This window comes from Carcharhinus amblyrhynchos, chromosome 22 (assembly GCF_965287045.1).
Source record: "Carcharhinus amblyrhynchos chromosome 22, sCarAmb.v2.hapA, whole genome shotgun sequence".
NCBI classification, from domain to species: Eukaryota; Metazoa; Chordata; class Chondrichthyes; order Carcharhiniformes; family Carcharhinidae; genus Carcharhinus; species Carcharhinus amblyrhynchos.
Window position 1 is genome coordinate 43,526,613 of NC_137345.1, and position 12,712 is coordinate 43,539,324.

Genomic DNA, 12,712 nt, shown 5'->3' on the forward strand with positions numbered 1-12,712 from the left:
AGTGGCTCCTGTCTGCTGGTCTCCCAATTGCTGGTCAGCCCCGCGACCCCTGCAACGCTCGTCCTCTCACCCCACAATGTCCCGATCGCTCCACCCCACACGGCCCCCAAGCATGCCGATGTCCAGCCCCGGCTTCCCCACCGCTGGGCAGTGGACAGGGGACACAGGCTGGCACTGCCAAGGTGCCAATGCCCAGGGGGCAATGCCCACTCCACCCGACCCTCTATGAGGGCCCCAATTGCTTCGCCTTCTCTCCTGTGGGGTTGGCCCGCCAGCTCCCCAAAAGTGAGTAGCTATCGTAATCCCCGCTGGAATGAAATACTGCTGGCGGGGAGGTGAGCTAGCGGGTCTGGATCTTTCAGTCCCAGGACAGCTAATAGCATTTAAATTACATGGAAATGAAAATTAATATAAATTTTGCAGCTCCGGCCTATTTCCAGTGCTGAGCCGACGGTGCCGGAAATCTGCTAAAAAATCAATGCAACAGGATGGGAGAATTGCCCCCACCGTCTCCAGATCAACAAACCTGCAGCATTTTTTACATTTAAATCAAGCTTTGATTTTGTTCTTGTTGGAACAGAAACATTATTTACGAGTGTTACTTTGCGGTGCTGCATGGCATGGATGTAAATGCTGCAAAATATCACATGAGGAAAAAACGCGATTTGCGCCAGCAAGATTTCCCAGAGCGATTACCCTGCTACCCCCCGACCCCTCCGCAGGGGAAATGAGGAAGGGTGTGGGAGGGTGAGTGGTGGTGTCCCTTGAAGTGGCAGTGAGTGAGCTCCTTGTGGATGTGTGACAGGTTTGTGAGTGTGTGAATTGAGAGTTAGGGTGGCACAGTGGTTAGTATTGCTGCCTCACAGTGCTAGGTACTGAGTTCGATTCTGGTCTTGAGTGACTGTGAAGAGTTTGCACGTTCTTCCCATGTCTGCATCTGTTTTCTCTGGGTGCTTTGGTCCCACACTGTCCAAAGGTGCACTGGTTTGGTATATTGGCCATGCTAAATTGCCCCTTAGTGCTCAGGGATATGTAGGTTAGGTGGATTAGCTGTGAAAAATTGGTGGGGTTGCTGGCTTGGGGATGAGGGGGGAATGCCTAGGTGGATTCTCTTCTGGGGTGGGGTGGGGGGAAATGCCTGCATGGAATGCTGTTTCTGAGAGTTGGTGCAGACTTGATAGGCCAAATGGCCTCCTTCTGCACTGACAGAATTCTATGGTTCCATGATGAGATGAGTAACTTACCTGGCTGGACGGAGGAGAACATTAATCCTCTCCTGCATTGCATGGCCGTCCTCCTCTGCAGGGAGCTGGTGGTCACCAGCGCTGCCACCATGTAGGGTTGGTGACCTTGCTTGAGGGTCTCCTCTCTGTCCATAGGCACGAGATGTGGAAATGCTCTGAAAGGGCATCCAGTGTCTGTCAAGGGATATCTCCGTGAATCTTGTGATTGACTTCTCAGCAACCATTCTTTGCCTGGGACTATGGACAAGTGGCTGGGGAGTGCTGGGGCAGCCTTTTAATGGACTGGCCCACTGATTGAAGTGCTCAGCTGGAAACAGGATGGGCAAATCAGTTAAATTCAATTTGAAATACTTCAAGATAAGTGTAACACTCTCATTCTTCACCTGTGCTGCAGCATTCAGTTGATAATGAGAAATAAGGTTTTGGACACCAGCCAACCTCCTTTCCTTTCCGCTAACCTCCACTGACAAGGTGGGTTAGATGGAGGGAAAAATAAGAGTGCAGGAGTCAGAGCCAAGCGTCACTTATGGAAGAAAGAAGGATTTGGCCGTCTCTTCTTCCATTCTCTCCAGTTGTTGTTTTTGAACCAATAAGGGGAATGGCACCAAGAAATTAGTGGCAGCCTTAAGGGCCTATTGGCTCTGGAAGTTATAATGGACACCCTCTGCAGATTGGATAAACCATGGAGATCCCTGGATATATAATCATTCTCAACCTCTGAGAATGGATTGTGGTCATGGTGGACGTGAGTCACTGAGAAAAGATCCCTCTTAACCCAGTCTGGCAGGCAGAGGACATAATGGTCAATAGTTACTGTAAACTCCAAACTGCAACAGTCGAAAACCATCATCGATTGGCAAAGGGGGGTCAGAGTATCAGAGTCATTCCCATAAGTCAATCTCTGTAACAATGTTGTAGATTACAAAGTTTTGGATTTAAATTAATAAAACTGAATTGGATTGATTTAAAATACTGAGTTTACCTCAAGGACAGGAGTAGATTGAGGTTATTGACTAATGTCATTCAACTGCTAAGTTATTAATGCAGCTGAACCCAACTTTTCCACTTCCACGGTTAATCGAGTGTCAGGCTGTCACTCCAGAGAGAATTTTAACATCACCCGCCACTCAGGAAATCCACAATTTTTGTTACAAAGCCTGAGGTGGAAGGAGATGTCTTTTTGATGTACAGCAATAGAGACTGAAGCTCAGCTCGGGGTCAGACTCGATGACAAGACTGTCAGCATTCTGGCTCAAAGTGACCATGGAGCAGAATGGAACAAGAACAAAGGAGGCTGGAGAAACTCAGCAGGTCTCCTGATAGAGGCTGCTGGACCTGCTGAGTTTTTCTCCAGTCCTCTTCTCCTTTCAGATTCCTTGCTTTAAGGAACAGAATGGAATTGATGGTGAGTTCACAGAGTTTGTGGTGGGGTTGAAGGTAAAAACTTTGGTCTTCTCAGTGTTTAACTGAAATAAATTGCAGCTTATCAAGGATTGGATATTGGACTCATTACCTGACTCTACACAGCAAATCTCCAAAGCTGGTCAGCTGTCATACTGGTTAGATAGATTCTGCTTGACTCATCACCACATTCTTAAACAGAAATTCCAGAATGGTGATAAACATTGGCCTTGCCAGCAACACCCATTCTCTGTAAAATTGATCAAAAATAATGTTGAAATTCCAAGTAACTGTACTGTGATTGGCTGAAAGACTAATCCTATTGCTAGTTTGAAACATATAAAACCAGAGATGGTGAGCCTCAGTCTGCACATCAGACAGGAATCCAGAGCCAAAGCATTGCAGCAACACTTCCAGGAGCCAGGTAAGAGTCAAATAATTACTACTTTCTGAAGCATCTCTTCACAATCAGAGTTCAGCTTGCCATAAGATGTGAAATTGCCATCTCCCACATCAGACGTCTGTCAAATACAACACTGCTGGTCGATCTGGCTCCAAAGAGTTTGTGAAAGGGGAAAGTGGCACATTTCCCCTGCCTTCACATGGAAATCCCTTTTTTTTTACCCCTAATCAGCCTGACTCTTTTATCACCCTTTTATTATTTATCTGCTAATAGAAGAGTTTGGATTCACTTTAATGTGAGCTGCCAGTATCTTTTCCTGCTTTCTCCATGCTTTTCTCATTAGTATTTTCACTCCCCCCGCCTCTCTCCCGGTCGGTGGGATTGTGTTCAGTGCAGACTCGAAGGGCCTCTTTCTGCACTCGAGGATCCTATGATTTTTTTTTACTGGCCCCAGATTGCATGCAGCCGATTTTTGCAGATCAACCTTCAATTTCTGAGACTTAAGAATATTCCTGAAGAGTTTGCAACCCTACTATCAGGGAGCATTTTAGATTTTAAAACTGCATTTGTATCTGATGGTAACTTTCTATTCTCCTTTACAGGTTAGCAGAATGGGAAACTCTAGCTCTACCAGAAGCAATTACGGTAATAATATCTATTATTCTAGCCCCACAAGTGACCCAAAAACACGCTGTATCAAGGCTGACCCAACGTAAGTATGTCTGGAACATTTAGCTTGGTCTATATCATTGTTTCAAAGTTCACAGCTCCAGGGATCCGGATTCAATTCCCGGCTTCGGTCACCGTCTGCACCTTTTCCCACTGTGTCTGCATGGGAATTCTCTGGGTGCTCCAGTTTCCTCCCACAGTCTAAGAGATGTGCTGGTTAGGTTGAACGACCATGCTAAATTGCTCCTTATTGTCCAAAAATGTGCAGGTTGGGTGGATTGGCCATGCTAGGTTGCTCCTTACTGTCCCGGGATGCAACAATTAGAGGGACTAGTGGGGTAAAAATGTGGGATTTTGAGGTTAGGACCAGGGTGGGATTGCTGTCGGTGCAGACATGATGGGCCAAATGGCCTCCTTTTGCACTGTAGGGATTCTATGTTAAAAACAAAGGGTTATTTCAGCTTCATGTGTTGGAACCAGAAGCTGGAGTATATTTTGTTTTCGAAAAGGCTTTTGAGGTGTTACCATACTAAGCTATTATTATATTGGCATGGATAGCTGATTGTTTAACTAATAGGGAACAGAGAGATAGGATAATGAGATTATTCTGAGAATGGCAATCGTAATTAATGGATTGCCACTGGGATCAGTACCAACTGTCACACCAAAAGTGGCCCAATAAAAAGCATTACGAAGGTTGACCTAGGGTAAGTATGTTCTATACATTTAGCTTCAGTGCAGTTTCATCCTTTGAAGTGAATAGTAATTGACAAGGTGCAAGTCAAGCTTCATATGTTCAATTTTCACTGTATCCTTGTCCAGACAGAATTCTTTAAATTAATGATTTATGACAGCAGCAAAACAGATTGCTCGCTGATTTATTTAATGACAAATGATAGAATGTTTTTTGATTTTGCGGATTTGCACAGATATTAGACCTGGGACTCCTTTATCTAGCAGCTACTTTCCATTCAAGATCTTGCAGGACTGTAGTTATGGGGAAAAAAAATCACAAAGTTTGTTCCAACGAGTTTTAATGTTACTCAGCAGAAACAGGAAATTGCTGATTAAGTATTAACTATGTTCTACATTTAAGGGAAAGTTTTTCTTCAATATGTTGTCAGTATAACATTTGGTTTTGCAGGATATGACAAGTGATAAGAATTGCATCCTATGTGAAGCCCACTGAGAAAGTGTTTAGATTAGAATACTGAGCTCTGAATAAAAGCAGATTTCCGTCTAAGTGACTGAAAGAAATTCAACAAAATAGAGCATTGAGCGATTCTCCCCAAAAAAATCTTAACGGCCCAACAGACAGGAATAGGAGGGTTTTTTCCACTCATTTTTGGGCGTGCTTAGTTGAATCAATCTCCAGCAGTCTGTGCATCACAGTGTGCCACAGAGGGACTCATGCTGATGTGGGGGGCCTGAACCCACTGGAGAGACTGTCATCAGTGCACTGAGTGGGCCATTGCGCATGTATCGGTCTGTCAATGGTGAATTCAGTGCATGAGCACTGGCAATCCATCACCGGCCTCTTGATTGCCAGTTTTCAATTGCTTCCCTGGACCATGTCCCTGATTGGCAGCCTTTGTGGCCCTCCTGACCAGTAGCCACCATGACCACCCACCCCAATGCCCAGCCTGAAACTCCCCATGTCCATCCTCCTCCCTCCCTCTCCAACCAATTGCTAATGCAAAGTGCCCATCAGGTTCCCCTTTCCTCACAATTTTAGTAGGCCCCACCCCCTCAGGACCCACCCCCTTGACATTGACCAACATCCAGTGGGCAGTGCCAGGATGCCCAGTGGGCAGTGCCAGGATGACAACACTCAAGCAGTGCAGCAGGCTGGAAGAATTGCCCTCATTATGTAACTTTGAGACCATATCTGAGACCAACTAACCAGTACTGTCCATGTAAATTCCAGGTTCAATTCCTTATCAATGTCAAGCTGCTTGATCTTAATTCGGGTTAAAATATGAAACACATAATTCACCTTCATGGGCTAATTTGGGGAGCAGAGGTTAGAATGTATGAGAGAATCCATGGGCATCATTTTCTCCATTGAGTCAGGTATAAATGTCAGCATGGACAATTAGTGTCCACAAGCAACATAATAAAGGAGCTATCACCACTGTTTTTAGACAATATTCATAGAAATGAATGTTCCAGTACTGATCAATGATTAGTCAGCCGGACTAAGAGCCCGGGCTGATTTTATTCTGCTCCCAGCACTGTTACAGCAAGGACAGTTTTTACACCCTTACACAGTTCTGTATTGCTGAGGTCAATCAAACCAATCAGTTTGACACTTTCATAAATATATCCACCAGGTGCATTTGTCAACAATAGTGGAAACGCATTCCTGGAGGTTCCACTGCGTGATTGCCAGCTTCTACAAGATTAATCTTCAGTTCGACAAATCTCAGGACAGTCCCAGAGGGTTAGCAACCCTACAACCAGGGAATGAGTGATCCTTCTAATTTCTATTGTATCTGACACTTATTGTGTATTCTCTATTACAGAAAGCAGGCTGGTGACATTCCTGCCTACATTTATGTCAAAAATGACACCAAGATCATGAGGCTGACTGAACCACAGTAAGTATTTTCTTCCAGTTCCTGGCCTTCTTTCCCCTCCTGAAACAATATTGAACAGCACTGAGTAAAATACACTGCTCACATTGGCTCAGAGTCAGACAGACCACTTCTCCAGTTCAGTTCCCTGTCTGCACTCTGCTATCCAATCTCAGCCAGGGCAGTAGGACACGGAGCTCAGTGTTTCCTGTCTAAGGTGGGAGTGAACTGTACGGAAAATTACAAGTGTGGAAGTTGAGCAGACTTGGATCAATTGTATTAATACCCATGTTAAAATAATCTCCGGCATGTTTAACATCGGAGATGACAATATAACATTGTATAAGCTCACACAGTTCCCCATCTTTGAAGGACTTTGAAGGAACAAAGAACAAAGAAAATTACAGCACAGGAACAGGCCCTTTGCCCTCCAAACCTGCACCGACCATGCTGCCCGACTTAACTAAAACCCCCTATCCTTCCAGGGACCATACCCCTCTATTCCCATCCTATTCATGTACTTGTCAAAACACGCCTTAAAAGTCACTATGTATCCTCTTCCACTACGTCTCCCGGCAATGAGTTCCAGGCACCCACTACTCTCTGAGTAAAAAATCTGCCTTGTACATCTCCTTTAAACCCTGCAAATCACACATTAAACCCCTAGTAACTGACTCTTCCACCCTGGGAAAACGCTTCTGATTATCTACTTTATCCATGCCTCTCATAATCTTGTAGACTTATATCAGGTCTCCTCTCAACTTCCGTTGCTCCAGTGAGAACAAACCAAGTTTCTCCAACCTCTCCTCATAGCTAATGCCCTCCATACCAGGCAGCATCCTGATGAATCTCTCCAAAGCCTCCACATCCTTCTGGTTGTGTGGCATCCAGAATTGAACACTATATTCCAAGTGCGGCCGAACTAAGGTTCTATGAAACTGCAACATGACTTGCCAATTTTTAAACTCAGTACCCTGCTCAATGTAGGGAAACAAACCATCAGCCTTATTGACTACCTTCTCCACCTGCATTATCACTTTCAGTGACCTGTGTACCTGTACACCTAGATCCCTTTGCCTATCAATACTCTGCCATTTACTGTATATTTTCTATCTGTATTAGACCTTCCAAAATGCACTACCTCACATTTATCCGGATTAAACACCATCTGCCATCTCTACGCCCAAGTGTCCAATTGATCTATATCCTGTCTATCCTCTGATGGTCCTCATTGCTATCTGCAAATCCACTAACCTTTGTGCCGTCCACAAACTTACTAATCAATCCATTTACATTTTCCTCCAAATTATTTACATATATTACAACAGCAAAGTTCCCAGCACTGATCCCTGAAGAACACCAAATGTCACAGCCCTACATTCAGAAATGCACCCTTCCACTGCTACCCTCTGTCTTCTTTGACCGAGTAAGATGTCTGACAACACCAGGTTAAAGTCCAACCGATTTATTTGATAGTATGCTCACAAGCTTTCGAGGTTTGCCCCTTCTTCAGGTGAATGGAGAGTTCTGGCCTCAGACAGAGCATATAACAGCATAGACAGTTTACAGATTAGAATGCAAGTCTTTACAACTAACCTGCTATTCAAGTCTTAAAGTGGCCGACAATGTGAGTGGAAGGTGCACTGATCACAGGTTAAAGAGATGTGTATTGTCTCCAGACAGTACAGTAAGTGAGGTTTTGCAAACCCAGGCAAGTCATGGGGGTTACAGATAGTGCGACATGAACCCAAGATCCCTGTTGAGACCGTCCTTGGCTATCAGTCTCTGCTCAGCCACTCTGCGTTGTCATGTATCGTAAAGGCCGCCTTGGAGAATGCTTACCCGAAGGTACATCTCTTTAACTTGTGCTCAATGCTCCTTCCACTCACATTGTCGGCCTCTTCAAAACTTGAATAGCAGGTTAGTTGTAAATACTCGCATTCTAATCAGTAATTTGTAAACTGTCCGTGCTGTTATATGCTCTGTCTGAGGCCAGAACTCTCCATTCACCTGATGAAGGGGCAAACCTCAAGCTTGTGAATTTACTATCAAACAAATTGGTTGGACTTAAACCTGGTGTTGTCAGGCTTCTTACCGTGTTTACCCCAGTCCAACACCGGCATCTCCACATCATGACTTCTTTGACCGAGCCAGTTTTATGTCAACCTTGCCAGCTCACCTCTGATTCCATGCGACTTCACAGTCTGCCTTATCAAAGGCCTGAATGAAGTCCGTGTAGATAATATCCACTGCCCTACCCTCATCAATCATCTTCATCACTTCCTCAAAATACTCAATCAAGTTTGAGACATGACCTCCCCTCAACAAAACCGTGTTGCCTCTCACTTATACGTCCACTTATTTCCAAGTGGGAATAAATCCTGTCTATCTAATCCTGTTTAACTTGGGAATTGTTGATTGATGGGGCTGGGGATTCTGGGAAAGGCAGAGCTTCAGTCACCCACGAATGTGGAGCGGATCCATCCCAATTCCTGGGATTGGACATATGAGACTGCGTGGAATTGGTGCTAATTCATTACTGGGATCACTGGGCACAAAACGCAGGAAATTCAGAATCGGTGCACACTGAAGTAGTGGGGTATCCAGAGGGAATGCTTCCTTTGTTAAATGGGCCAGTTTCTGTCCCAGAATCAATCTCTTTGAATGATTGGTAGTGCAAGAGCCTGGCCTCTTACAATTGGAAAGCCTTCAATGGCCTATTCCTCAGGCACCCCAGTGGCCCAGTGTTGTTGAGGAAACTATGGGAGAATTGACCTCATTTCCACAGCTCATGCACCCAATCCCCAAATGAGTCAGAAATGTTGATGGATGAGTAAAGCGATGGAGGCCCAAGTAAATGGGCCTTGCCTTAAGTACCTCCCTTACTGCATACAAGATCAATGACATGATGATGAAAAAAATTCCGTTCTATTTTATTGTGAATTCTCTTATTTCAACAATGTTAAATAGTTGAATGAATGTCCTTGTTCGTAGGCTTTTTATTGTGACTGGAAAGGCAATGTCACCACTGGAGCCTGTTGAAATGGGGGAAGAGAAGAAAATTACTTTCACAGAAAATCCAGATGGAGGTTGTGCAGGGCTTATCAGCTACCAGTGTGGTGATGAGCAACTGGTGGTACTCTTCTACAAACCACCCATCTTCAGTGATTCAGACCCTCCAGTGTGTATCTTGAGCATTCGAGAAAGCAAAATAGCACTGGATGACAGCCTGTACCAAGCCATGCTCCAGGAGAAGGAAGATGATGGCTTGTTTAACAAGAAATCAATCAGAGAAATGGAGCACTTGCAGATCCTGGAGACAAAAGGCCTGAAAGTCACTGTTATGTTAGAGGATCCTGCTTCCATTGGTTTAACCGTAACAAATAAGAAAAGCAAATAACCAGTCTCATTAATCTTAGGGTCACTCAAATGTTAACAGTCAGTGCACTGTCTTATTAGTTCAGACCCTTAATAAACATTTACCAGAGATATATGTGATTGTGCTTGCGTATTTACTGTGAAGTTTCGATGGTGTGTTAGAATCTAAGGGCTAAATGTTTTTCTTTGAAAGCGCTAAGACACGACATTCCATATTTTCTGATGTCTTTCCGGTTTTAATTTGATTGAGTCCAACATTGCTCATACACACATTTCCCTTTTTGAAAAATTACCCAATGTTGCTTGGGACAAGCCAGACACAAATTATAACAGAATTATTTTGGAATCTTTGACATCCACTGAATTGATTGAATAGCTCATCTGAAAGGCGAGATCTCCAACAGAACAGCATTCCCTCAGCAGTGTACACAGTAACTGCCTAGAGTTTGTGTTCAATCATCTTGAATTGCACTTGAACCCACAATGTTCTGACACAGAGACATCATATATCAACTGAGTAACATCAGACACATTATTATATATATTTCAACATCCAGAACTTCCACCCAGTGATGTAAAGTTCTGGCCTGTTGGAATTACAAGAATTTAAAGTGCACTTACCCGCTCTGGAAAACGTTGTTGAATCCTCCACTGGCCGGGGTTGGATGTGTTTGGAGCCTGCAGCCACCAAAGGCCCCTGTGCAAGGCAACTCCAGTGAACTTAGGGAAGTCATGCCCCCTTTTATACTACACTGACTGCCAGAAAGCAGGTTAGTTTATAGGGCCCATGAACCTGACAGGCGAGAGAGAAGGTAAATGTCCAGGTAGGTGCATGGGTTTGAGTTGTCCAGATGTGAGGGGTTCAGGTTGGGTCCATTCCTGGGCTTCAGGGTGCCTGTGTCCTTGTTGGAATCATATTAGGGGAGGAGTGACCGCCCCCTAGTTGGGACATCCTGTTAGGCTGAGGGGATGGGGTCGCATTGTAGAGGGGGTGGTTGCCGGGGATTTGATTAGTCATGGTGTGGAGTTCCAGAATTAAATCTTCACTCTGTCAGGATATTATTGGTTAAAACTGGCAAAAGCATCCAAAGTAAGTGATCTAAATTGTTTATCAGATGGTTCTGAGAGCATCCCAAATATCTAAAGGAAGGTAGCACGTCCAGACAAATGCTACATAAAGCCTTATCTGGGAAAATCCAAGTGAGATTCTCAGTGCACCTTTGGGGTACTCCCCAAATGCAACATTGGGGAGCCAGTAAATTACAGCTTAATGTTATCCAGGAACAAAAGCAAATATAACTCAGGTATTGGAGTAAATTAGAATTTTAGGCACTTGGAAATGGAATACAATTGTCAGGTATAGTCCATTGCCAACAAGAGAGGATCTAGCCTTTGTCTCTAGACACTTAATGGCATTACTATTGTGGAATCCCCCACTATCAACATCCTGGGAGTTACCATTGGTCAGAAACTGAACTGGACTAGCCATTTACATACATATTTACATATGGATACTCTTCTAGTCATGACTGGAATACAATTCAGGGCAACAGAGCCCCTCTTTGATCAAATGGCAGCATCATTAAAAAAATTTTTCTGGAAACAACCCTTCTCTGCCACCTTGTTCAATGCAGATCGGAATGCCATAGTGCCCAGAACAGAGAAGTCAATGGTGACTCAAATGCCTGTCAGACCAAATGGTACAGGAAGGCCTTTAAACAGAGACAGTTGCGTTAATAACAGATCTAGTGTTGAAAACAGTTATAACCAATTTGAAAATGGGGAAATAGGATACTGATAAAAGCCATTTAAATCAAAGGAATGCTAGAGGGATTGTGAATTGCTGTTTCCAGTGTGGTTTCCCATACCACTACATTGTGAACTGCCCGAAAAGAAGAAATTGTGTCTTTGAAACCACATGTGACACACGTGGAAACTAACAATGATGAGGATAAAGACCAGGAAGGCATTGTTCTGGTGGCAGAAAAGTTGAGTCGTAAAATGAACAGCCTAATGATAGACTCTTTCAACAGTGCTGTTTTAGATAGTGGATGTACATCCATTGTCTGCAGCCAAGATTAGCTACACTGTTTATTTAGAGTCTCCTGGTTATAAAGACTAAAAGAAAGTAAAAGAACATGACAGTTCCACCTGCTTTAGATTTGGAGATGACAACACTCTAACATCCTCCAAAAGGGTGATACTTCCCTGTAAGAGTGCAGGAATCAGTTTATTTATAGCAACATATGCGGTTTCCAGTGATATACTTTTGTTGTTAGGCAGGCCTGCGATGAAGAAAGGTCAGATGGCCATCAACTTGAAATAGGATAAAGCTGTGGTATTTGGGAAAACTGTGAACCTACATTTTACAAGATCTGGCCATTATTGTCTGCCTTTAAGTGAACAGAAATTATCAGGCCAAAGGATTCATGAGGCATTAATGTCACAAACAGATAACAGCATGCTGGACAAAAAGAAGATGATTCTGAAACTCCATAAGCAGTTTGCTTATCTAGCACCACAGAGACTGTGAGCACTGCTGCAAGATGCAGGTGTGCTGGACAAAGGATATAATGATCTCATAGAACAAATATCAGACCAGTGTGAAATTAGTATAAAATATAGAAGGACACCTCCCCATCCAGTTGTGAGTCTACCATTAGCAAGAGATTTCAATGATATAGTGGCAATGGATCTAAAGATATGGGACAAGGACATAGGCATCTATCTTTTGCAATTTGTGGACATGGCCACCCGGTTTAGCGTATCCACGGTGGTTTATAGCAAAGATAAAAAGACCATTATAGATAAAATTACGACCACTGGATTCAAACAGGATTGGGGGCACTGTCTCAATTTTTGACAGACAATGGGGGCAAATTCACAAATGACGAGTTTCAAGATATGTGCAAAAATTTTAATCTTGCAATAATGGGCACTGCAGCAGAGAGCCCATTCAGCAATGGCCTCTGTGAAAGGAATCACATAGTTATAGATGACATGCTGCATAAAATTTTGGTGGATCAAGTGGGATGTAAATT

General features: G+C 43.8%; 1 protein-coding gene across 1 annotated transcript; it reads left to right on the forward strand.

The window, feature by feature from the left end:
- Window positions 1–2,855: 2,855 nt before the first annotated feature.
- On the forward strand, window positions 2,856–9,786 carry LOC145356949 (uncharacterized). Its single transcript, XM_080209962.1, has 4 exons — window positions 2,856–3,069; window positions 3,651–3,760; window positions 6,243–6,317; window positions 9,288–9,786. The coding sequence occupies exons 2-4, from the start codon at window positions 3,660–3,662 to the stop codon at window positions 9,691–9,693; spliced, it is 582 nt and encodes a 193-aa protein (XP_080066088.1). The 5' UTR covers window positions 2,856–3,069; window positions 3,651–3,659; the 3' UTR covers window positions 9,694–9,786.
- The last annotated feature ends 2,926 nt before the right edge of the window (window positions 9,787–12,712 follow it).

Excerpts from the sequence above, each read along its gene's own strand:
- LOC145356949 (XM_080209962.1), top strand. The coding sequence starts at position 3,660 with ATGGGAAACTCTAGCTCTACCAGAAGCAATTACGGTAATAATATCTAT. Across the intron at positions 3,761-6,242 it reads TGTATCAAGGCTGACCCAAC|AAAGCAGGCTGGTGACATTC; the intron begins GTAAGTATGTCT and ends TCTCTATTACAG. Across the intron at positions 6,318-9,287 it reads ATGAGGCTGACTGAACCACA|GCTTTTTATTGTGACTGGAA; the intron begins GTAAGTATTTTC and ends CCTTGTTCGTAG.